Genomic DNA, 26259 nt, shown 5'->3' on the forward strand with positions numbered 1-26259 from the left:
AGCAAGTATGAATATGTACATGTGTATATATGTCTGTGTATGCATATGTATATGTAGGGCTCTCCTCTACTTATGACCTATATGACTTATGATCATCCATACATACAACCAGAAAAATATGAAGAAAAAAAATTTGAAATATGAACTAAAGAATCTTAAATAAAAAGGAACTACAGAATCATAAAATAAAGCTGGTTAATAAAAAAAAGTGATAATCATGACAAAAATTGAGTAGGATAAAAGAATGCTGTAAATGTATAAGAATTTGACATGCCATGCTGACATGTCTGACTTGCATCCATTTTGAGTTCCGACCAGTCAGTCAGAACAGAGCTTGGATACATATTGGGAAGGGAGTGTACATGATTGCCATTTCCCATGTAAGCGAGGTAGTGCCAGGAAACAGGCAAAGAAAGACCCATTCACTCATATACACATATTTTAACTTTCTAAAAGGGGAAACACAAGAAGGAATCATGCGAAGAGTGCTCATCCTCCTTGAAGGCTCAAATTAATGTGTCTAAATGTGTGTGGATGTAACCAAGATGAGAAAAAAGGATTATTTTTTTATTTTTATTTTTTATTTTGCTTTGTCGCTGTCTCCCGCGTTTGCGAGGTAGCGCAAGGAAACAGACGAAAGAAATGGCCCAACCCACCCCCATACACGTCCTCACATGCAAATAGACATACCTATACATCTCAATGTACACATATATATACACACACAGACATATACATATATACACATGTACATAATTCATACTGTCTGCTTTTATTTATTCCCATCGCCACCTCGCCACACATGGAATAACATCCCCTCCCCCCTCATGTGTGTGAGGTAGCGCTAGGAAAAGACAACAAAGGCCACATTCGTTTACACTCAGTCTCTAGCTGTCATGTAATAATGCCCAAAACCACAGCTCCCTTTCCACATCCAGGCCCCACAGAATTTTCCATGGCTTACCCCAGACGTTTCACATGCCCTGATTCAATCCATTGACAGCACGTTGACCCCGGTATACCACATCAATCTAATTCACTCTATTCCTTGCCCGCCTTTCACCCTCCTGCATGTTCAGGCCCCGATCACTCAAAATCTTTTTCACTCCATCTTTCCACCTCCAATTTGGTCTCCCACTTCTCCTCTTTCCCTCCACCTCCGACACATATATCCTCTTGGTCAATCTTTCCTCACTCATTCTCTCCATGTGCCCAAACCATTTCAAAACACCCTCTTCTGCTCTCTCAACCACGCTCTTTTTATTTCCACACATCTCTCTTACCCTTACATTACTTACTCGATCAAACCACCTCACACCAGGAGATAGGTATTATGTTTGAGGAAAGGAACCTGGATGTTTTGGCTCTGAGTGAAATGAAGCTCAAGGGTAAAGAAGAGTGGTTTGGGAATGTCTTTGGAGTAAAGTCAGAGGTTGTGAGAGGACAAGAGCAAAGGAAGGAGTAGCACTACTCCTGAAGCAGGAGTTGTGAGAATATGTGATAGAGTGTAAGAAAGTAAACTCTAGATTAATATGGGTAAAACTGAAAGTGGATGGAGAGAAATGAGTGATTATTGGTGATGCACCTGGTCATGAGAGGAAAGATCATGAGAGGCAAGTGTTTTGGGAGCAGCTCAGTGTAAGAAAGTAAACTCTAGATTAATATGGGTAAACCTGAAAGTGGATGGAGAGAGATGAGTGATTATTGGTGCCTATGCACCTGGTCATGAGAGGCAAGTACTTTGGGAGCAGCTGAGTGAGTGTGTTAGCAGCTTTGATGCATGAGACTGGATTATAGTGGTGGGTGATTTAAATGCAAAGGTGAGTAATGTGGCAGTTGAGGGTTTATATAATTGGTGTACATGGGGTGTTCAGTGTTGTAAATGAAAATGGTGAAGAGCTTGTAGATTTGTGTGCTGAAAAAAGACTGGTGATTGGGAATACTTGGTTTAAAAAGAGATATATGTAAGTAGGAGAGATGGCCAGAGAGCGTTATTGGATTACATGTTAATTGACAGGCGTGTGAAAGAAAGACTTTTGGATGTTAATGTGCTGAGAGGAGCAGCTGGAGGGATGTCTGATCATTATCTTAAGGAGGCAAAGGTGAAGATTTGCAGAGGTTTTCAGAAAAGAAGAGGGAATGTTGGGGTGAAGAGAGTGGTGAGAGTAAGTGAGCTTGGAAAGGAGACTTGTGTGAGGAAGTACCAGGAAAGACTGAGTGCAGACTGGCAAAAGGTGAGAGCAAATGACGTAAGGGGAGTGGGGGGAGGAATGGGAACTATTTAGGGAATCAGTTATGGCTTGCATGAAAGATGCTTGTGGCATGAGAAAGGTGGGAGGTGGGCAAATTAGAAAGGGTAGTGAGTGGTGGGATGTAGAAGTAAGATTGTTAGTGAAAGAGAAGAGAGAGGCGTTTGGACGATTTTTGCAGGAAAGTAGTGCAAATGACTGGGAGATGTATAAAGTGGCAGGAGGTCAAGAGAAAGGTGCAAGAGGTAAAAAGAGGGCAAATGAGAGTTGGGGTGAGAGAGTATCATTAAATTTTATTATATTTTTTTTTTATTATACTTTGTCGCTGTCTCCCGCGTTTGCGAGGTAGCGCAAGGAAACAGACGAAAGAAATGGCCCAACCCCCCCCATACACATGTATATACATACGTCCACACATGCAAATATACATACCTACACAGCTTTCCATGGTTTACCCCAGACGCTTCACATGCCTTGCTTCAATCCACTGACAGCACGTCAACCCCGGCATACCACATCGCTCCAATTCACTCTATTCCTTGCCCTCCTTTCACCCTCCTGCATGTTCAGGCCCCGATCACACAAAATCTTTTTCACTCCATCTTTCCACCTCCAATTTGGTCTCCCTCTTCTCCTTGTTCCCTCCACCTCCGACACATATATCCTCTTGGTCAATCTTTCCTCACTCATCCTCTCCATGTGCCCAAACCACTTCAAAACACCCTCTTCTGCTCTCTCAACCACGCTCTTTTTATTTCCACACATCTCTCTTACCCTTACGTTACTCACTCGATCAAACCACCTCACACCACACATTGTCCTCAAACATCTCATTTCCAGCACATCCATTCTCCTGCGCACAACTCTATCCATAGCCCACGCCTCGCAACCATACAACATTGTTGGAACCACTATTCCTTCAAACATACCCATTTTTGCTTTCCGAGATAATGTTCTCGACTTCCACACATTCTTCAAGGTCCCCAGGATTTTCGCCCCCTCCCCCACCCTATGATTCACTTCCGCTTCCATGGTTCCATCCGCTGCCAGATCCACTCCCAGATATCTAAAACACTTCACTTCCTCCAGTTTTTCTCCATTCAAACTCACCTCCCAATTGACTTGACCCTCAACCCTACTGTACCTAATAACCTTGCTCTTATTCACATTTACTCTTAACTTTCTTCTTCCACACACTTTTCCAAACTCAGTCACCAGCTTCTGCAGTTTCTCACATGAATCAGCCACCAGCGCTGTATCATCAGCGAACAACAACTGACTCACTTCCCAAGCTCTCTCATCCCCAACAGACTTCATACTTGCCCCTCTTTCCAAAACTCTTGCATGTACCTCCCTAACAACCCCATCCATAAACAAATTAAACAACCATGGAGACATCACACACCCCTGCCGCAAACCTACATTCACTGAGAACCAATCACTTTCCTCTCTTCCTACACATACACATGCCTTACATCCTCGATAAAAACTTTTCACTGCTTCTAACAACTTTCCTCCCACACCATATATTCTTAATACCTTCCACAGAGCATCTCTATCAACTCTATCATATGCCTTCTCCAGATCCATAAATGCTACATACAAATCCATTTGCTTTTCTAAGTATTTCTCACATACATTCTTCAAAGCAAACACCTGATCCACACATCCTCTACCACTTCTGAAACCACACTGCTCTTCCCCAATCTGATGCTCTGTACATGCCTTCACCCTCTCAATCAATACCCTCCCATATAATTTACCAGGAATACTCAACAAACTTATACCTCTGTAATTTGAGCACTGACTCTTATCCCCTTTGCCTTTGTACAATGGCACTATGCACGCATTCCGCCAATCCTCAGGCACCTCACCATGAGTCATACATACATTAAATAACCTTACCAACCAGTCAACAATACAGTCACCCCCTTTTTTAATAAATTCCACTGCAATACCATCCAAACCTGCTGCCTTGCCGGCTTTCATCTTCCGCAAAGCTTTCACTACCTCTTCTCTGTTTACCAAATCATTTTCCCTAACCCTCTCACTTTGCACACCACCTCGACCAAAACACCCTATATCTGCCACTCTATCATCAAACACATTCAACAAACCTTCAAAATACTCCATCTCCTTCTCACATCACCACTACTTGTTATCACCTCCCCATTTGCGCCCTTCACTGAAGTTCCCATTTGCTCCCTTGTCTTACGCACTTTATTTACCTCCTTCCATAACATCTTTTTATTCTCCCTAAAATTTAATGATACTCTCTCACCCCAACTCTCATTTGCCCTTTTTTTCACCTCTTGCACCTTTCTCTTGACCTCCTGTCTCTTTCTTTTATACATCTCCCACTCAATTGCATTTTTTCCCTGCAAAAATCGTCCAAATGCCTCTCTCTTCTCTTTCACTAATACTCTTACTTCTTCATCCCACCACTCACTACCCTTTCTAATCAACCCACCTCCCACTCTTCTCATGCCACAAGCATCATTAAATTTTAGGGAGAATAAAAAGATGTTTTGGAAGGAGGTAAATAAAGTGCGTAAGACAAGAGAACAATCAGTGAAGGGGGCTACTGGGGAGGTAATAACAAGTAGTGGTGAAGTGAGGAGTGAGTATTTTGAAGGTTTGTTGAGTGTGTTTGATGTAGTGGCAGATGTAAGGTATTTTGGTTGGGGTGATGTGCAAAGTGAGAATGGTTTGGTAAACAGAGAAGAGGTAGTGAAAGCTTTGCGGAAGATGAAAGCCAGCAAGGCGGTGGGTTTGGATGGTATTGCAGGGGAATTTATAAAAAAAGGGGGTGACTGTGTGGTTGATTGGTTGGTAAGGATATTCAATGTATGTATGGATCATGGTGAAGTGCCTGGGGAATGGCAGAAAGCATGCATAGTGCCACTGTGTAAAGGCAAAGGGGATAAAGGTAAAAGTTCAAATTACAGAGGTATAAATTTGTTGAGTGTTCCTGAGAAATTATGTGGGAGGGTATTCATGGAGAGGGGTGAAGGCATGTACAGAGTATCAGATTGGGGAAGAGCAGTGTGGTTTCAGAAGTGGTAGAGGGTATGTGAATCAGGTGTTTGCTTTGAATAATGTATGTGAGAAATACTTAGAAAAACAGATGGATTTCTATGTAGCATTTATGGATCTTGCGAAGGCATATGATAGGGTTGATAGAGATGCATTGTGGAAGGTATTAAGAGTATATGGTGTGGTAGGTAAGTTGCTAGAAGCAGTAAAAAGTTTTTACCAAGGATGTAAGGCATGTGTATGAGTAGGAAGAGAGGAAAGTGATTGGTTCCCAGTGAATGTCAGTTTGCGGCAGGGGTGCGTGATGTCTCCAAGGTCGTGTAATTTGTTTATGGATGGGGTGGTTAGGGAGATGAATGCAAAAGTTTTGGAGAGAGGGGCAAGTATGCAGTCTCTTGTGGATGAGAAGGCTTTGAAAGTCAGTTGTTGTTCGCTGATGATACAGCACTGGTGGCTGATTCGGGTGAGAAACTGAAGAAGTTGGTGACCAAATTTTGTAAAGTGTGTGAAAGAAGAAAGTTGAGAGTAAATGTGAATAAGAGCAAGGTTGTTAGGTTCATTGGGGGTTGAGGGACAATTTAACTGGGAGGTAAGTTTGATTGGAGAAAAACTGGAGGAAGTGAAGTGTTTTAGATATTTGGGAGTGGATTTAGCAGTGGATGGAACCATGGAAGTTAGTCATAGGGTGGGGGGGGGAGGCGAAGGTTCTGGGAGCGTTGAAGAATGTTTGGAAGGCGAGAACATTACCTTAGAGAGGAAAAATGGGTATATTTGAAGGAATAGTGGTTCCAACAATGTTCTATGGTTGTGATGCATGGGCTATATATAGGGTTGTTGTGCAGAAGAGGGTGGATGTGTTGGAAATGAAATGTTTGAGAACAATATGTGGTGTGAGGTGGTTTGATCGAGTAAGTAATGAAAGGGTAAGATAGATGTGTGGAAATAAAAAGAGCGTGGTTTGAGAGAGCAGAAGAGGGCGTTTTGAAATGGTTTGGGCACATGGAGAGAATGAGTGAGGAAAGATTGACCAAGAGGATATATGTGTCGGAGGTGGATGGGAACGAGGAGAAGAGGGAGACCAAATTGGAGGTGGAAAGATGGAGTGAAAAAGATTTTGTGTGATCGGGGCCCTGAACATGCAGGAGGGTGAAAGGAGGGCAAGGAATAGAGTGAATTGGAGCGATGTGGTATACAGGGGTTGACGTGCTGTCAGTGGATTGAATCAAGGCATGTGAAGCGTCTGGGGTAAACCATGGAAAGCTGTGTAGGTATGTATATTTGCGTGTGTGGACGTGTGTATGTACATGTGTATGGGGGGGGGGGGGGCCATTTCTTTCGTCTGTTTCCTTGCGCTACCTCGCAAACGCGGGAGACCGACAAAGTATAAAAAAAAAAAAAAAAAAAAAAACTACTGTTATTTTATCAATTACTATACAATAAATCATCTTAAAAAGGATTAAGAACTTTGGTAATAAATCTATGTATACAACAATCAGAAACATCTTCATCAGTATCTGTGTTGGTATATAAGCATAATATAACTTTCCACTTGTTAAGGTTGTCATGTACCTCTATATTTCTAGTCGAGTCCAAGAACTTTATCATCATACTTGTCAAATGATCCTAAATGTTAAACTAACCAGATGCCTTTGATCCAGTTGTCGAAGCACCTCTCTTGCCTCTAACTGCTGCCGTCTTATCTTCTCCAATTGTCGAATGTCCCGATTTTCAGACACACATTCACTCATTTTCCATTCTTGTATACGCTGTGGTAAAACCTGAAAAAAATGTACATCCATTAAATTCACATAATGTATGCATAAATAACTCTATACATATGCTTACCTCTATTATCTACAAGAACTCTCTCTCTCTCTCTCTCTCTCTCTCTCTCTCTCTCTCTCTCTCTCTCTCTCTCTCTCTCTCTCTCTCTAATACTTTCCACATATTCCCTGCATGTTGTAGAAGGCAAATAAAAGAGGATGGAAGGGGAGGCTGAAAATCCTCCCCTCCTGTTTTACTTTTCCAAAAGAAAGAACAGAGATGCAAGCCAAATGGGGATTTTTCCCTCTGGGGCTCAGTTGTCTCTTCTTGATGCAACCTCGCTAATGTGGGAAATAGTGAATATGTATGAAAAATATGGATATACAGGAGGGTGAGAGGCATCCTAAGAATAAAGTGAATTGGAATAGTGTTGTATACCGGGGTTGACGTTCTGTCAATGGACTGAACCAGAGCATGTGAAACGTCTGAGGTACAATGTGAAAAGGTCTGTGGGGCCTGGACGTAGATAGGGAGCTGTGGTTTCAGTGCATCACACATGACAACTAGAGACTGAGTGTGAATGAAAGTGCCCTTTTTTGTCTTCCTGGTGCTACCTCGCTGGAGCAGGGGGCTGCAATGCCATTTCCTATGGGGCGGGGGTAGTGCCGGGAAAGGATGAAGGCAAGCAAGTATGAATATGTACATGTGTATATATGTCTGTGTATGCATATGTATATGTAGGGCTCTCCTCTACTTATGACCTATATGACTTATGATCATCCATACATACAACCAGAAAAATATGAAGAAAAAAAATTTGAAATATGAACTAAAGAATCTTAAATAAAAAGGAACTACAGAATCATAAAATAAAGCTGGTTAATAAAAAAAAGTGATAATCATGACAAAAATTGAGTAGGATAAAAGAATGCTGTAAATGTATAAGAATTTGACATGCCATGCTGACATGTCTGACTTGCATCCATTTTGAGTTCCGACCAGTCAGTCAGAACAGAGCTTGGATACATATTGGGAAGGGAGTGTACATGATTGCCATTTCCCATGTAAGCGAGGTAGTGCCAGGAAACAGGCAAAGAAAGACCCATTCACTCATATACACATATTTTAACTTTCTAAAAGGGGAAACACAAGAAGGAATCATGCGAAGAGTGCTCATCCTCCTTGAAGGCTCAAATTAATGTGTCTAAATGTGTGTGGATGTAACCAAGATGAGAAAAAAGGATTATTTTTTTATTTTTATTTTTTATTTTGCTTTGTCGCTGTCTCCCGCGTTTGCGAGGTAGCGCAAGGAAACAGACGAAAGAAATGGCCCAACCCACCCCCATACACGTCCTCACATGCAAATAGACATACCTATACATCTCAATGTACACATATATATACACACACAGACATATACATATATACACATGTACATAATTCATACTGTCTGCTTTTATTTATTCCCATCGCCACCTCGCCACACATGGAATAACATCCCCTCCCCCCTCATGTGTGTGAGGTAGCGCTAGGAAAAGACAACAAAGGCCACATTCGTTTACACTCAGTCTCTAGCTGTCATGTAATAATGCCCAAAACCACAGCTCCCTTTCCACATCCAGGCCCCACAGAATTTTCCATGGCTTACCCCAGACGTTTCACATGCCCTGATTCAATCCATTGACAGCACGTTGACCCCGGTATACCACATCAATCTAATTCACTCTATTCCTTGCCCGCCTTTCACCCTCCTGCATGTTCAGGCCCCGATCACTCAAAATCTTTTTCACTCCATCTTTCCACCTCCAATTTGGTCTCCCACTTCTCCTCTTTCCCTCCACCTCCGACACATATATCCTCTTGGTCAATCTTTCCTCACTCATTCTCTCCATGTGCCCAAACCATTTCAAAACACCCTCTTCTGCTCTCTCAACCACGCTCTTTTTATTTCCACACATCTCTCTTACCCTTACATTACTTACTCGATCAAACCACCTCACACCAGGAGATAGGTATTATGTTTGAGGAAAGGAACCTGGATGTTTTGGCTCTGAGTGAAATGAAGCTCAAGGGTAAAGAAGAGTGGTTTGGGAATGTCTTTGGAGTAAAGTCAGAGGTTGTGAGAGGACAAGAGCAAAGGAAGGAGTAGCACTACTCCTGAAGCAGGAGTTGTGAGAATATGTGATAGAGTGTAAGAAAGTAAACTCTAGATTAATATGGGTAAAACTGAAAGTGGATGGAGAGAAATGAGTGATTATTGGTGATGCACCTGGTCATGAGAGGAAAGATCATGAGAGGCAAGTGTTTTGGGAGCAGCTCAGTGTAAGAAAGTAAACTCTAGATTAATATGGGTAAACCTGAAAGTGGATGGAGAGAGATGAGTGATTATTGGTGCCTATGCACCTGGTCATGAGAGGCAAGTACTTTGGGAGCAGCTGAGTGAGTGTGTTAGCAGCTTTGATGCATGAGACTGGATTATAGTGGTGGGTGATTTAAATGCAAAGGTGAGTAATGTGGCAGTTGAGGGTTTATATAATTGGTGTACATGGGGTGTTCAGTGTTGTAAATGAAAATGGTGAAGAGCTTGTAGATTTGTGTGCTGAAAAAAGACTGGTGATTGGGAATACTTGGTTTAAAAAGAGATATATGTAAGTAGGAGAGATGGCCAGAGAGCGTTATTGGATTACATGTTAATTGACAGGCGTGTGAAAGAAAGACTTTTGGATGTTAATGTGCTGAGAGGGGCAGCTGGAGGGATGTCTGATCATTATCTTAAGGAGGCAAAGGTGAAGATTTGCAGAGGTTTTCAGAAAAGAAGAGGGAATGTTGGGGTGAAGAGAGTGGTGAGAGTAAGTGAGCTTGGAAAGGAGACTTGTGTGAGGAAGTACCAGGAAAGACTGAGTGCAGACTGGCAAAAGGTGAGAGCAAATGACGTAAGGGGAGTGGGGGGAGGAATGGGAACTATTTAGGGAAGCAGTTATGGCTTGCATGAAAGATGCTTGTGGCATGAGAAAGGTGGGAGGTGGGCAAATTAGAAAGGGTAGTGAGTGGTGGGATGTAGAAGTAAGATTGTTAGTGAAAGAGAAGAGAGAGGCGTTTGGACGATTTTTGCAGGAAAGTAGTGCAAATGACTGGGAGATGTATAAAGTGGCAGGAGGTCAAGAGAAAGGTGCAAGAGGTAAAAAGAGGGCAAATGAGAGTTGGGGTGAGAGAGTATCATTAAATTTTATTATATTTTTTTTTTATTATACTTTGTCGCTGTCTCCCGCGTTTGCGAGGTAGCGCAAGGAAACAGACGAAAGAAATGGCCCAACCCCCCCCCATACACATGTATATACATACGTCCACACATGCAAATATACATACCTACACAGCTTTCCATGGTTTACCCCAGACGCTTCACATGCCTTGCTTCAATCCACTGACAGCACGTCAACCCCGGCATACCACATCGCTCCAATTCACTCTATTCCTTGCCCTCCTTTCACCCTCCTGCATGTTCAGGCCCCGATCGCACAAAATCTTTTTCACTCCATCTTTCCACCTCCAATTTGGTCTCCCTCTTCTCCTTGTTCCCTCCACCTCCGACACATATATCCTCTTGGTCAATCTTTCCTCACTCATCCTCTCCATGTGCCCAAACCACTTCAAAACACCCTCTTCTGCTCTCTCAACCACGCTCTTTTTATTTCCACACATCTCTCTTACCCTTACGTTACTCACTCGATCAAACCACCTCACACCACACATTGTCCTCAAACATCTCATTTCCAGCACATCCATTCTCCTGCGCACAACTCTATCCATAGCCCACGCCTCGCAACCATACAACATTGTTGGAACCACTATTCCTTCAAACATACCCATTTTTGCTTTCCGAGATAATGTTCTCGACTTCCACACATTCTTCAAGGTCCCCAGGATTTTCGCCCCCTCCCCCACCCTATGATTCACTTCCGCTTCCATGGTTCCATCCGCTGCCAGATCCACTCCCAGATATCTAAAACACTTCACTTCCTCCAGTTTTTCTCCATTCAAACTCACCTCCCAATTGACTTGACCCTCAACCCTACTGTACCTAATAACCTTGCTCTTATTCACATTTACTCTTAACTTTCTTCTTCCACACACTTTTCCAAACTCAGTCACCAGCTTCTGCAGTTTCTCACATGAATCAGCCACCAGCGCTGTATCATCAGCGAACAACAACTGACTCACTTCCCAAGCTCTCTCATCCCCAACAGACTTCATACTTGCCCCTCTTTCCAAAACTCTTGCATGTACCTCCCTAACAACCCCATCCATAAACAAATTAAACAACCATGGAGACATCACACACCCCTGCCGCAAACCTACATTCACTGAGAACCAATCACTTTCCTCTCTTCCTACACATACACATGCCTTACATCCTCGATAAAAACTTTTCACTGCTTCTAACAACTTTCCTCCCACACCATATATTCTTAATACCTTCCACAGAGCATCTCTATCAACTCTATCATATGCCTTCTCCAGATCCATAAATGCTACATACAAGTCCATTTGCTTTTCTAAGTATTTCTCACATACATTCTTCAAAGCAAACACCTGATCCACACATCCTCTACCACTTCTGAAACCACACTGCTCTTCCCCAATCTGATGCTCTGTACATGCCTTCACCCTCTCAATCAATACCCTCCCATATAATTTACCAGGAATACTCAACAAACTTATACCTCTGTAATTTGAGCACTCACTCTTATCCCCTTTGCCTTTGTACAATGGCACTATGCACGCATTCCGCCAATCCTCAGGCACCTCACCATGAGTCATACATACATTAAATAACCTTACCAACCAGTCAACAATACAGTCACCCCCTTTTTTAATAAATTCCACTGCAATACCATCCAAACCTGCTGCCTTGCCGGCTTTCATCTTCCGCAAAGCTTTCACTACCTCTTCTCTGTTTACCAAATCATTTTCCCTAACCCTCTCACTTTGCACACCACCTCGACCAAAACACCCTATATCTGCCACTCTATCATCAAACACATTCAACAAACCTTCAAAATACTCCATCTCCTTCTCACATCACCACTACTTGTTATCACCTCCCCATTTGCGCCCTTCACTGAAGTTCCCATTTGCTCCCTTGTCTTACGCACTTTATTTACCTCCTTCCATAACATCTTTTTATTCTCCCTAAAATTTAATGATACTCTCTCACCCCAACTCTCATTTGCCCTTTTTTTCACCTCTTGCACCTTTCTCTTGACCTCCTGTCTCTTTCTTTTATACATCTCCCACTCAATTGCATTTTTTCCCTGCAAAAATCGTCCAAATGCCTCTCTCTTCTCTTTCACTAATACTCTTACTTCTTCATCCCACCACTCACTACCCTTTCTAATCAACCCACCTCCCACTCTTCTCATGCCACAAGCATCATTAAATTTTAGGGAGAATAAAAAGATGTTTTGGAAGGAGGTAAATAAAGTGCGTAAGACAAGAGAACAATCAGTGAAGGGGGCTACTGGGGAGGTAATAACAAGTAGTGGTGAAGTGAGGAGTGAGTATTTTGAAGGTTTGTTGAGTGTGTTTGATGTAGTGGCAGATGTAAGGTATTTTGGTTGGGGTGATGTGCAAAGTGAGAATGGTTTGGTAAACAGAGAAGAGGTAGTGAAAGCTTTGCGGAAGATGAAAGCCAGCAAGGCGGTGGGTTTGGATGGTATTGCAGGGGAATTTATAAAAAAAGGGGGTGACTGTGTGGTTGATTGGTTGGTAAGGATATTCAATGTATGTATGGATCATGGTGAAGTGCCTGGGGAATGGCAGAAAGCATGCATAGTGCCACTGTGTAAAGGCAAAGGGGATAAAGGTAAAAGTTCAAATTACAGAGGTATAAATTTGTTGAGTGTTCCTGAGAAATTATGTGGGAGGGTATTCATGGAGAGGGGTGAAGGCATGTACAGAGTATCAGATTGGGGAAGAGCAGTGTGGCTTCAGAAGTGGTAGAGGGTATGTGAATCAGGTGTTTGCTTTGAATAATGTATGTGAGAAATACTTAGAAAAACAGATGGATTTCTATGTAGCATTTATGGATCTTGCGAAGGCATATGATAGGGTTGATAGAGATGCATTGTGGAAGGTATTAAGAGTATATGGTGTGGTAGGTAAGTTGCTAGAAGCAGTAAAAAGTTTTTACCAAGGATGTAAGGCATGTGTATGAGTAGGAAGAGAGGAAAGTGATTGGTTCCCAGTGAATGTCAGTTTGCGGCAGGGGTGCGTGATGTCTCCAAGGTTGTGTAATTTGTTTATGGATGGGGTGGTTAGGGAGATGAATGCAAAAGTTTTGGAGAGAGGGGCAAGTATGCAGTCTCTTGTGGATGAGAAGGCTTTGAAAGTCAGTTGTTGTTCGCTGATGATACAGCACTGGTGGCTGATTCGGGTGAGAAACTGAAGAAGTTGGTGACCAAATTTTGTAAAGTGTGTGAAAGAAGAAAGTTGAGAGTAAATGTGAATAAGAGCAAGGTTGTTAGGTTCATTGGGGGTTGAGGGACAATTTAACTGGGAGGTAAGTTTGATTGGAGAAAAACTGGAGGAAGTGAAGTGTTTTAGATATTTGGGAGTGGATTTAGCAGTGGATGGAACCATGGAAGTTAGTCATAGGGTGGGGGGGGGAGGCGAAGGTTCTGGGAGCGTTGAAGAATGTTTGGAAGGCGAGAACATTACCTTAGAGAGGAAAAATGGGTATATTTGAAGGAATAGTGGTTCCAACAATGTTCTATGGTTGTGATGCATGGGCTATATATAGGGTTGTTGTGCAGAAGAGGGTGGATGTGTTGGAAATGAAATGTTTGAGAACAATATGTGGTGTGAGGTGGTTTGATCGAGTAAGTAATGAAAGGGTAAGATAGATGTGTGGAAAAAAAGAGTGTGGTTGAGGGAGCAGAGGAGGGTGTGTTGAAATGGTTTGGTTACATGAAGAGAATGAGTGAGGAAAGATTGACAAAGAGGATATATGTGTCAGAGATAGAGGGAATTAGGAGAAGCAAGAGACCAAATTGGAGGTCTGGGGCTCATTTAAACTCTTTCACATATTCCCACAACTCCTTTTTCAGCAGCAGTGCCAATCCTTCCTTAGCTCTTGCATTTTAACTCTTGACTTTACCCCTAAGATATTCCCAAACCATTCTTCCCCTCAACATTGTTTTGCTCAGAGATAGTACATCCAAGTTTGTCTCCTCAAACATACCACCTGTCTCTTCCTTCTTCTCACCTTGGTTACATCCACATTCACTCACACATCCCAGCCAAAGCTTTTGAGAAGGCCGAGCACCCCTTGCTTGGCTCTTTCTTCTGTTCAAACTTTTAGAACTTGAAGTACATGAAGGGGTAGGTTTCCAGCCCCCTCCTTCTGCCCCTTTCAGTCATCTCCTGTGACACACGGGGTAATATGCTTTCTCCTCTATCCCTAAAGATATGACTATAAATAGTAACAGAAGCTCATTCTGAATAATTACTTTGACGTGTTTATTTCTATTCCTTTACTGATCGTCCACTTGGCAGTCTTTTTTTTTTATCCAGCTTCAGAGCCCACTTCTGTCCTTGACTGTGGTGCATGACTAGGGTGTATTTTCGTGTGTTTACAATAAGCAGATGATAAATACTGCTCAGAAGTGAATTTAACCACATATTCTTACATTTTCACTCATCATTATCTCCCATATCATTCCCCTCACCATTCTCAGTGACTTCAGTCTTCCTTATGCAGTGGAAAACACAATGTTAACTATGGATACACTTAAACCACTGTGAGTTGGCAAAGATATAATAAAAAGCAACTCAGGCTTCCTAAAACAACTAGGATTTGACTAGCTTTCTCTAATTTAGATATACTGAAAAGCAAAAGCAAAATCCTACTAATCTGAAAAGCAACAAGTCCCATTTGCATAAAAGCCTGCAGGATGCATCTAGACCTACATGATAAACAAATCAACCACAAAAGCTTGCCACTAAGAACCTTATCTTACATAACCCTTACACAAAGACATAGAGCACATGAAGTACATTACATCCTGACTCACCCGTAAACTTTCAGATCATATATGCCACTCTGGTCTACCAAAGCAGGGAGAAGACTGATGTAAAGGAATTGAGTTACTGCCTCTTTTCAGTGTTGCTTTAATATACAACTGACTGTTTTTGTTTGCTCATCTCTGCAACTGACTGATGATGGCCAGCTTGATTCCCCATATGCTGACTTTAGAAGCATGTTGCCCAGTAAAGGGTAGGCCACTTTGCTTCAGTAGTCTGACTTTCAAATGATAAATAATTCTTTCCTGATGATCTTTGCTAATAAATCAATCTAGCTAATATCTCTGGAGTTCTGTGTAAACATAAAATATCATTTGGTTATTGGCTATTCTTTCTTACCGAGTACACTCTTGCCTCAGCCAACTTGAGTCCACACTCGTCACTGCAGTATTTACTATTTGGCCGAGCTGCTTTGATGCACTGAGGTCCAAAGCATTGACTCAAAGTAATGCCCTCACCCTTGGGAAAGCCTCCATCAGAATCTGTATCAGAAGAAGCTGATTCATGATGACCTTTTCTTTTCCTGGCTCCGCTATTCTGTTCTTTCCTCTGATGAAAAATTAATAATACATATAGCAAATTAATAATATATTCTGCATAACAATTATGGATAAAATGTGAAATGACAATGGTTTATTTCAAATGAGGAACATTCAAGGCCAAGATACCATAAACTTACTGAGGAAGTAGCTTAAATTCCTATAAAAATCATATGAAAAGTTACAATAGGTCTGTACAAAACATTTCTGCCTTACATAAAATGGCTTAAGGACTTTCACTATCAATTTCTTGTCCAGGCCAAATATACACCAAAAGGATATTTTTCTTTTTATAAGTATTCATATTTATTTATTTATCTTACTTTGTCGCTGTCTCCCGCATTAGCAAGGTAGCACAAGGAAACAGACAAAAGAATGGCCCAACCCACCCACATACATATGTATATACATACATGTCCACACACGCGCATATACATACCTATACATCTCAACATATTTCGTCTGTTTCCTTGCGCTACCTCGCAAACGCGGGAGACAGCGACAAAGTATAAAAAAAAAAATATATATATATATATATATATATATATATATATATTATTATCCCTGGGGATAGGGGATTAAGAATGCTTCCCACGTATTCCCTGCGTGTCGTAGAAGGCGACTAAAAGGGGAGGGAGCGGGGGGCTGGAAATCCTCCCCTCTCGGGTTTTTTTTTTTTTTTTTTCCAAAAGAAGGAACAGAGAATTGGGCCAGGTGAGGGTATTCCCTCAAAGGCCCAGTCCTCTGTTCTTAACGCTACCTCGCTAATGCGGGAAATGGTGAATAGTTTGAAAGAAAAAAAGATATATATTATTATTATTTTTTTTTATTTTGCTTTGTTGCTGTCTCCCGCGTTTGCGAGGTAGCGCAAGGAAACAGACGAAAGAAATGGCCCAACCCACCCCCATACACATGTATATACATACACGTCCACATATGCAAATACACATACCTATACATCTCAATGTACACATATATATACACACACAGACACATACATATATACCCATGCGCACCATTCACACTGTCTGCCTTTATTCATTCCCATCGCCACCTCGCCACACATGGAATACCATCCTCCTTCCCCCTCATGTGTGCGAGGTAGCGCTAGGAAAAGACTACAAAGGCCCCATTCGTTCACACTCAGTCTCTAGTTGTCATGCAATAATGCCCGAAACCACAGCTCCCTTTCCACATCCAGGCCCCACACAACTTTCCATGGTTTACCCCAGATGCTTCACATGCCCTGATTCAATCCACTGACAGCACGTCAACCCCGGTATACCACATCGATCCAATTCACTCTATTCCTTGCCCGCCTTTCACCCTCCTGCATGTTCAGGCCCCGATCACTGAAAATCTTTTTCACTCCATCTTTCCACCTCCAATTTGGTCTCCCACTTCTCCTCGTTCCCTCCACCTCCGACACATATATCCTCTTGGTCAATCTTTCCTCACTCATTCTCTCCATGTGCCCAAACCATTTCAAAACCCTCTTCTGCTCTCTCAACCACGCTCTTTTTATTTCCACACATCTCTCTTACCCTTACATTACTTACTCGATCAAACCACCTCACACCACACATTGTCCTCAGACATCTCATTTCCAGCACATCCACCCTCCTGCATACAACTCTATCCATAGCCCACGCCTCGCAACCATACAACATTGTTGGAACCACTATTCCTTCAAACATACCCATTTTTGCTTTCCGAGATAATGTTCTCGACTTCCACACATTCTTCAAGGCTCCCAGGATTTTCGCCCCCTCCCCCACCCTATGATTCACTTCCGCTTCCATGGTTCCATCCGCTGCCAGATCCACTCCCAGATATCTAAAACACTTTACTTCCTCCAGTTTTTCTCCATTCAAACTTACCTCCCAATTGACTTGACCCTCAACCCTACTGTACCTAATAACCTTGCTCTTATTCACATTTACTCTTAAGTTTCTTCTTTCACACACTTTACCAAACTCAGTCACCAGTTTCTGCAGTTTCTCACATGAATCACATGAATATATATATATGTATGTATGTAGCATTTATGGATCTGGAGAAGGCATATGATAGAGTTGATAGAGATGCTCTGTGGAAGGTATTAAGAATATATGGTGTGGGAGGCAAGTTGTTAGAAGCAGTGAAAAGTTTTTATCGAGGATGTAAGGCATGTGTACGTGTAGGAAGAGAGGAAAGTGATTGGTTCTCAGTGAATGTAGGTTTGCGGCAGGGGTGTGTGATGTCTCCATGGTTGTTTAATTTGTTTATGGATGGGGTTGTTAGGGAGGTGAATGCAAGAGTTTTGGAAAGAGGGGCAAGTATGAAGTCTGTTGGGGATGAGAGAGCTTGGGAAGTGAGTCAGTTGTTGTTCGCTGATGATACAGCGCTGGTGGCTGATTCATGTGAGAAACTGCAGAAGCTGGTGACTGAGTTTGGTAAAGTGTGTGAAAGAAGAAAGTTAAGAGTAAATGAGAATAAGAGCAAGGTTATTAGGTACAGTAGGGTTGAGGGTCAAGTCAATTGGGAGGTGAGTTTGAATGGAGAAAAACTGGAGGAAGTGAAGTGTTTTAGATATCTGGGAGTGGATCTGGCAGCGGATGGAACCATGGAAGCGGAAGTGGATCATAGGGTGGGGGAGGGGGCGAAAATTCTGGGAGCCTTGAAGAATGTGTGGAAGTCGAGAACATTATCTCGGAAAGCAAAAATGGGTATGTTTGAAGGAATAGTGGTTCCAACAATGTTGTACGGTTGCGAGGCGTGGGCTATGGATAGAGTTGTGCGCAGGAGGATGGATGTGCTGGAAATGAGATGTCTGAGGACAATGTGTGGTGTGAGGTGGTTTGATCGAGTAAGTAACGTAAGGGTAAGAGAGATGTGTGGAAATAAAAAGAGCGTGGTTGAGAGAGCAGAAGAGGGTGTTTTGAAATGGTTTGGGCACATGGAGAGAATGAGTGAGGAAAGATTGACCAAGAGGATATATGTGTTGGAGGTGGAGGGAACAAGGAGAAGAGGGAGACCAAATTGGAGGTGGAAAGATGGAGTGAAAAAGATTTTGTGTGATCGGGGCCTGAACATGCAGGAGGGTGAAAGGAGGGCAAGGAATAGAGTGAATTGGAGCGATGTGGTATACCGGGGTTGACGTGCTGTCAGTGGATTGAATCAAGGCATGTGAAGCGTCTGGGGTAAACCATGGAAAGCTGTGTAGGTATGTATATTTGAGTGTGTGGTCGTATGTATATACATGTGTATGGGGGTGGGTTGGGCCATTTCTTTTGTCTGTTTCCTTGCGCTACCTCACAAACGTGGGAGACAGCGACAAAGCAAAAAAAAAAATATATATATATATAAATAAATAAATAAAAATATATACACACATACACACAGACATATACATATATACACATGTACATAACTCATACTGTCTGTCCTTATTCATTCCTGTCGCCACCCTGCCACACATGAAATAACCCCCTCCCCCTGCATGTGTTTAAGTTAACAATATCTCTCATAAACTGGGTCTACCTAAAGTATGCATGATGTCACTTAGATGCCCAAACTGTTTATGGACAGGATAGCATAGGAGGCATGGGAGGTCAATGAGTTGCTGTCTGCAATCATCAAAGCCAAAAAAAAAAAAATCATGCATGCTTTTGTGGAGACTAAGTTAATGAAACAATGTAGAGAAGGAGCCTTTGGGGGTAATGGGGCCTGAACATTCAGGAGGGTAAGAGGCATGCATCAGAGGAAATAAATTTGGATCAATGTGGCATATGGGAGGAAGCAATGTGATTTCAGTGGGCTGAAATAGGTCATATGAAACTGTCATATTAAACTATGAAATAATCTGTGAAGCTCAGATGTGGATGGTATGCACTATTCTTAGGCTGGCCCTGAAACTACCTTACTAAAGCTGGAAAAGCATTTCAGTATATAAAAAAATAATATATACAACAACATTCATTAACGTAAAATAACAATCAAGTATGAAAAAAAATCAACATTTCTCAAACTAGCAGAGGAGACATCATCCTCACTAACAGAAATTCAAGTTATAGTTTGGAAAGACATCTATGATGTCATATTACTTACCATGCCATCAGTAAGCGATGTCATACCTTCTACATTGGCAAACACAACAGTAAAAGGCATACAAGGAATTCTGGCCAGTTGCTAACTAAATACTCCATAGAAAATGACATGATACTGCCTCAAAACAATGCAATAAGGAACTAACCATCATAATTTGGAAAAAACTATCTGACATTAATTAAAAAGGAGCTATCTTCATTAGAAATATCATACAATTTAGACTACTAATGATGAAATCCAAAACATTTACTAACTTTTCGGTTATGGGACTTGGGTTCCTTTTCCTTGGGTTTATTGCGCTCCACAGCTGCAGGATCTCTAATAAGTTTCTTACCCAGTTCTAATGTATCTTCATCACTACACTCATTCTTGTCCTTAAGAACAGTCATATACTCATCAACAGATTCACTGGTCCTTTTTGGTGGCTCTGGTGGCTTCTCTGGTTCATATTCTCTATGTTTTTTGACACCAATCGTGCTGTTTTTGTTGGATTTCTGAGCAAGTTGAACCTTCAAAGAAAAAAAAAAAAATGCCTGTTTTGTCAAATCCTTTTCATAAAGTTTTGATAAAACATCAGTGAGCTGATCTTAATAAGGTCAATAAAAGACCAAATTCAGAAGAAAAGGAAAGTAATTCAATTTACCATAATCTGATGAAGAGAATAGTTACATTACTTTCAGTCTAAAGAATGCTTACTTAGATGCATTGCTAGTAATGATTCTATTAGCATCAATTTATCTATCTACCTCTCAGTAAGTACATGTGGGTGAGTGAGGCTACAGGTCAATGGGCATTAATGGATTATGTATTATTCAACATACGTGCAGAGTAGATGATATCAAGTGTGATCCTGCTGAGACAGACAGCAAAATGAATATTTGATCCCATCCCAGCAGAGGCAAGAATGTTTATGAGGTACTTTTGAAGAAGTAATTAAATGTAAAAAAAAAAAAAAAACATAAAGGTATGTTAACAAACAAAAGAGGCCTATCAGCAAATACCAAGATAGTGACAATGAGAGTAATTGAAACAGTGGAAGTAAAGCAGGAGTAGAAGGTATTTTTAGAGACAATGCTTACATTGTCCTCAAACATCTCATTTCAATTTGAGGACAATATGTGGTGTGAGGTGGTTTGATCGAGTATGTAATGATAGGGTAAGAGAGATGTGTGGTAATAAAAGGAGTGTGGCTGAGAGAGCAGAAGAGGGTGTTTTTGAAATGGTTTGGTCACATGGAGAAAATGAGTGAGGAAAGATTGACCAAGAGGATATATGTGTCAGAGGTGGAGGGAACGAGAAGTGGGAGACCAAATTGGAGGTGGAAAGATGGAGTGAAAAAGATTTTGAGTGATCGGGGCCTGAACATGCAGGAGGGTGAAAGGCATGCAAGGAACAGAGTGAATTGGAACGATGTGGTATACTGGGGTCGACGTGCTGTCAATGGATTGAACCAGGGCATGTGAAGCATATGGGGCAAACCATGGAAAATTCTGTGGGGCCTGGATGTGGAAAGGGAGCTGTGGTTTTGGTGCATAATTACTTGACAGCTAGAGACTGAGTGTGAATGAATGGGGCCTTTGTTGTCTTTTCCTAGTGCTACCTCACACACATGAGGGGGGAGGGGGTTGTTATTCCATGTGTGGCAAGGTAGCGATGGGAATGAATAAAGGCAGACTATGAGTTATGTACATGTGCATATATGTATATGTCTGTGTGTGTATATATATATGTATACGTTGAGATGTATAGGTAAGTATATTTGCGTGTGTGGATGTGTATGTATATACATGTGTATGTGGGTGGGTTGGGCCATTCTTTCGTCTGTTTCCTAGCACTACCTCACTAACGCGGGAGACAGCGACAAAGCAAAATAAATAAATAAATACAATAATGCTTACATGTGCTGGTGAAGCATGTGGCATGCAGATGATGGGATTTGAATATACAAGAAAGGGTGGGATGACAAAGTTAAATTGCTAGTGAAGGAGAAGACAGAGGTATGATACTAGCATCTACAAGGAAAGGGTGAAAGTGACTGAAATGAGTTACACAAAAATTGGCAGATCAAGAAAAAAGAAAGCTGAAAAAGATGACAAATAAAAAATGGGAGGAGAGTATCAATGAACTTCTAAAAGAATAAGAAAATTTTTTCCAATGAGGTGAGCAGAGTGAGAACAGAACAAATAGAAGCATATGAAATCATATGATGGGAAAGTAGTAAAGGGGAAAGATGGGAAAACAGATGGAGTATTTTCAAGGGCAGGTGAGTGTGTTGGATGCTAAGGTGGTGGGTGTGCTGTGTTTGGGACAAGGGGCATGTGGGGTGAAAGATTCCTGGCAAATAATATAAAAAGTGAGGAGGTAATGAAAGCCTTGAGTGCAATGAAGTGTTAGAAAACAGCAAGAGCGGATGGGATTGCAGTTGAGTTCCTCAGAACGGGGGACACAGTGTTGTTGACTCATTAGTCAAGCTACATGCTCTATGTATGGACCTAATTGAGATCCCTAAGTGCCATTATATAAAGGCAAGGGGGACAAAAGGGAATGCTCAGATTACAGAAGCATAAGTCTACTTGAGTATATCTAGTAAGGTGTTTAGGTGAGTGGTGACTGAGGGAGGTGGAGGCATGCAGAGAATATTTAACTTGGGAATATCAACATGGCTTTCTGAAGAGACAAGGTGTGGACCATGCATATACTTTAACGAAACTGTGTGAGAAGTACTTTGAGAAACAGAGTGAAATGTATGTGGCATTTATAGATCAAGGGTGAGCATATGATAGTATTGACAAAGAGGCCTTGGGGAAGGTGCTATGAATACACATGGGTATCTGGAAAGTTACTAAATACAATGAAAAATTTGTCTGAGGCAGAACATTATATGGGTGAGTAGGGAAGGAAGACTGTGATTTGTTCCCAATTAAGGTGAATCTGCATCAAGGATATGAAATGTCATCATTGTTGTTTTATGTTTATGGACTTGGTGGAAGGGGTCGTGGAGGGAGTGACAGGTCTATGGTACAATGGGGATGTGGGTGCACAGGTACTGAATCAATTGCTGTTTGCAGATGACAGGACTCTGGTGTCAAACTCCAAAGAGAAACCCCAGACAATGGTGACAAAACTTGGGAAAGTGTCTCATAGGAGAGACTTAAAAGAAAATGTGAATGAAAGTAAGGTAATGAGGTGCAGCAGGAGGATGAGACCGAATTGTCATCGAAAGTTTTAGTGGAGAGGACCTGAATGGAGTAAACTGCTTTAGACAGAAGAAAGCTGATGAAACCATCGGAACTGGAGTAAATCAGGCAGTGAGAGAGGGGGGCTATGATCTTGGGTATATGATTATGTGGAGGGAGAGGTCTGTGTGTAGTAGTGCAAAGATTGGTATGTCTGAAGGTATAGCAATACTAAAAGTGTTGTATGGCTGTGAATCTTGGGCCCTAAATGAAAAAGAAAGGAAGAGGGTGATGTGTTGGAAATGGAATACCTAAGGACTAATGTGGTGTGAAAGGGATGGATCACTTTTAAGACCAACAGTGTAAGAGAGAGGTGTGGTAGTAAACAGTTTGACTGAGAGAACTGACCAAGGTGTGCTGAAATGGCCCAGACATATCGAAAGGATTAGTGAAGAAAGACTGACCAAAAGGATTTACATAACAGAAGTGGAGGAAGAAAAAGAGGAGGAAAAACCTACAAGATGGAGGGATGGAGTGAAGGAAACTTGGGAGTATCTAGGCAAGAACTTTCAGGAGAGTGAGAGGTGTGCATATGATAGTTTAAACTGGATCAATATGATGTATGAATGCATGACAGGCTGTGAGTAGCTTGAACTAAGGCAACTGAAGTGGTCAGGGTAAGCAATGGAAAACCCTGTGAGGCTTGGTTGCAGATGCTAGGTGCTTGTTTCAGTACAGTTGAAAAGATTGCTGGAGAGTAAATGGGTACAAAAGAGGCCATTGTTCATATGTTCCTGATATTACCTTGCCAAGGTGGGAGATGCTATTAGGTAGAGAAGAATAAATTCTAAATATTCAAAATAAACATACAAGTGCTATCAGTTTCCACTACATGAAATACATTTAGCACTACAGGATAGGAACAAAGGCTGGTACTGGTACTATAAGCATAAGGATCAAGGTAGTTATCATATTTTGTGGCATCCAATATCAACTTAAAATGGGTTATGTAGAGAAAGCTAATTTGTGGCAGAAGACCTGCAGGATGCAGACTCATTACACACAAGATTTTTCAGTACTGAGTAAGCCAACTGAGGAAATTCAACCTGAAATGCTTTCAAGACTTTAGGCCATACCAATATATGAAAATGACACTAAAGGCTAAAATAAGAAGATTAATATATGGCAATTGGATGTTATGCAGTCCTGAAAAGGTAATAGGGAATGAAAAATGAACACAATTACGCAGCTAAAAATTATGTTCAGCGTATGTGAACTTTGAGGTCTTAAACCTGACCTACCACATGTGAAAATACAGATGAATTGAAACATATCCCTCCAGGTTCTTTCACATAATAAAAATGTACCCAAAGCTTCACAAAAAACTTAAACTCACAAAATTATGGCACTGTCTCTTCTTGCATTTCTGTCGCAACTTATGTGGACCTCCAAATTTGGGCATGTCTTTGCAGTTCTCACAACGGCCACAATCTTCCTGTTGGTAACATGCCTCACACTCACCACATCGATGGCTGCTGCTGCCACTCCTACTACTGCTGCTCTTGCTCCTTGAGGCTGTACACAGAATATCAGAGTCAAGCAAGAAGTAATAATGTTAAACATAAACTTTGTAGAAATTTTTTTAAGATTTTTTTTTATACAAAGAAATATTACAGCAATAAAGGTATATCCACCTCCTTCTAATGTTCTATTATTCTCCATTTCCCAAGCAAAGTAACACCTGCAGAATCTAATCTCAATCATAATTTACTTGATTTTGCACTAATACAAAGACACTAGTACACAAAAGTATACAATATCCTTCACTCTGTTCTTTGGTCTAGTTCAGCTTGATGAATAATGATAACAGGTATGAAATTCTTTCAATAAAAGTTAAACAAAATTAAACAACATTGTCTTCAAGTGATTGTACTTAAGAAGTGTAAATACGTTTGGTCTCGACTGATATATATACAAAGATAACACCAGCTAAGATATGCTGACCATTAGTAACAATATGACAAATTATTACTTGAGTGTTTTTCATGTTTGTGTTTTTCTTTGTCTTTCTTCTCTTTATCTTTTTTTTCTTTGTCCCTTTTCTCTTTGTCCTTCTTCTCCCTATCTTTTTTATCTTTGTCCTTGTGATGCTTGCTATTATCATGGTCATGATGATGAGGTTTCTTCTGCTTGTACTTAATTTCAAGTGATGAATCCTTCAACCTGCACCTCTGTGAATAAAATTCAAGAAGTCTTTAATGAGAGAAAAAATGACATGATAAGACAAGCTCATTCATAACCATTTCATATTAGGAATTATCATATCAAACTTCCTTATCTTTTCCTCAGCAATGAAAAACTAATTACTGACTGCTACAGTTTATCAGCAAAAATTAAATTCTTCAATTATTTTTTCAGTATTAATCACAAAGATGTTAAGCTATCTGAGATTGATAAATAAAGAGTTAGGAATAAATTTTTAATCATACAATCTATTTTTCACAAGATTAACAACCTTCAGCAAATGTGTCAAGTTTACATATGAATAACAAAATGCAATTCTTTTCTCCAACCTACACTGCCTGTTTCTTTGCATAATGAATCTACTTTCTGTGACAATCTATAAATTATGTCTGTATATAATCATGTTTATAAAGCCTTACAGTATGCTGGAAAATAGCTAAATTACCTTACAGTATGCTGGAAAATAGCTAAATTACATGTAATAATACAAAAAATCAACTGGTATAGTCGAAGGTCCTTGAAGTTGATGTTCTTACAGCTCAGAGTGCTGTTTTGGTTTACCATCAGCTCTAAAGAAATTTTTCATGAATAATTTCAGCATCTTTATCCCTTAAAGGCATATATACTATTCAAAAACTTCCTTTTTTTCACACATTTTCATGCTAATATTAAAAAATATATATTTTTTTCATTCATGAACATTATCTTTCCAGGCATTATTCTAATGAAATATCTAATTGATACCTATCAATCTAAGATGACACATATTCTTTACAGAGTGTAAATGGGTAATCATAAGAATAAGACTATGGATATAATTCCTTTACACTTTGACAAATTTAAATATACATGTCGGGAATTGGCAGAAATGTTTAAAGTCGGTTACTCCTGATTTTCAGGCAAGCACAATATCCCCTATACACTGTATCACTCCAATTCAGTATCCCATGCATGCCTCTCGTCTTGTGAGTTCAGGCCTAAGCACCTCATCTTTTACCCTATCCTTTCATCTTCTTGGTCTCCCCCTTAACCCCTCCCCTGCTTCCTCCACTTCTGTCAAATGGATGTTCTTAATCAGTC

General features: G+C 40.9%; 1 protein-coding gene and 1 long non-coding RNA gene across 3 annotated transcripts in view; one reads left to right on the forward strand and one right to left on the reverse strand.

The window, feature by feature from the left end:
• The window catches only part of LOC139750742 (uncharacterized), a 45374-nt gene that overhangs the window by 15672 nt on the left and 3443 nt on the right, over positions 1 to 26259 (forward strand). The window contains exon 4 of one of the 2 annotated variants that reach the window (XR_011713207.1): positions 24408 to 24634. The exons of the other annotated variant lie outside the window; for it this stretch is intronic. This is a non-coding gene — a long non-coding RNA (uncharacterized lncRNA). Of the gene's footprint in view, positions 1 to 24407; positions 24635 to 26259 lie in introns of those variants that run through there. 2 annotated transcript variants of the gene reach the window in all.
• LOC139750740 (CXXC-type zinc finger protein 1-like) overlaps positions 1 to 26259 on the reverse strand; it is a 44292-nt gene that overhangs the window by 9615 nt on the left and 8418 nt on the right. Inside the window, exons 4-8 of the mRNA XM_071665445.1 lie at positions 24968 to 25166; positions 24332 to 24510; positions 20014 to 20268; positions 15471 to 15680; positions 6926 to 7063 (exon numbers count right to left, since the gene is read on the reverse strand). Coding sequence (XP_071521546.1) covers positions 6926 to 7063; positions 15471 to 15680; positions 20014 to 20268; positions 24332 to 24510; positions 24968 to 25166 — 981 coding nt within the window. The remainder of the gene's footprint in view (positions 1 to 6925; positions 7064 to 15470; positions 15681 to 20013; positions 20269 to 24331; positions 24511 to 24967; positions 25167 to 26259) is intronic.

The sequence above is a fragment of the Panulirus ornatus genome, chromosome 10 (assembly GCF_036320965.1).
Source record: "Panulirus ornatus isolate Po-2019 chromosome 10, ASM3632096v1, whole genome shotgun sequence".
NCBI lineage: Eukaryota > Metazoa > Arthropoda > Malacostraca > Decapoda > Palinuridae > Panulirus > Panulirus ornatus.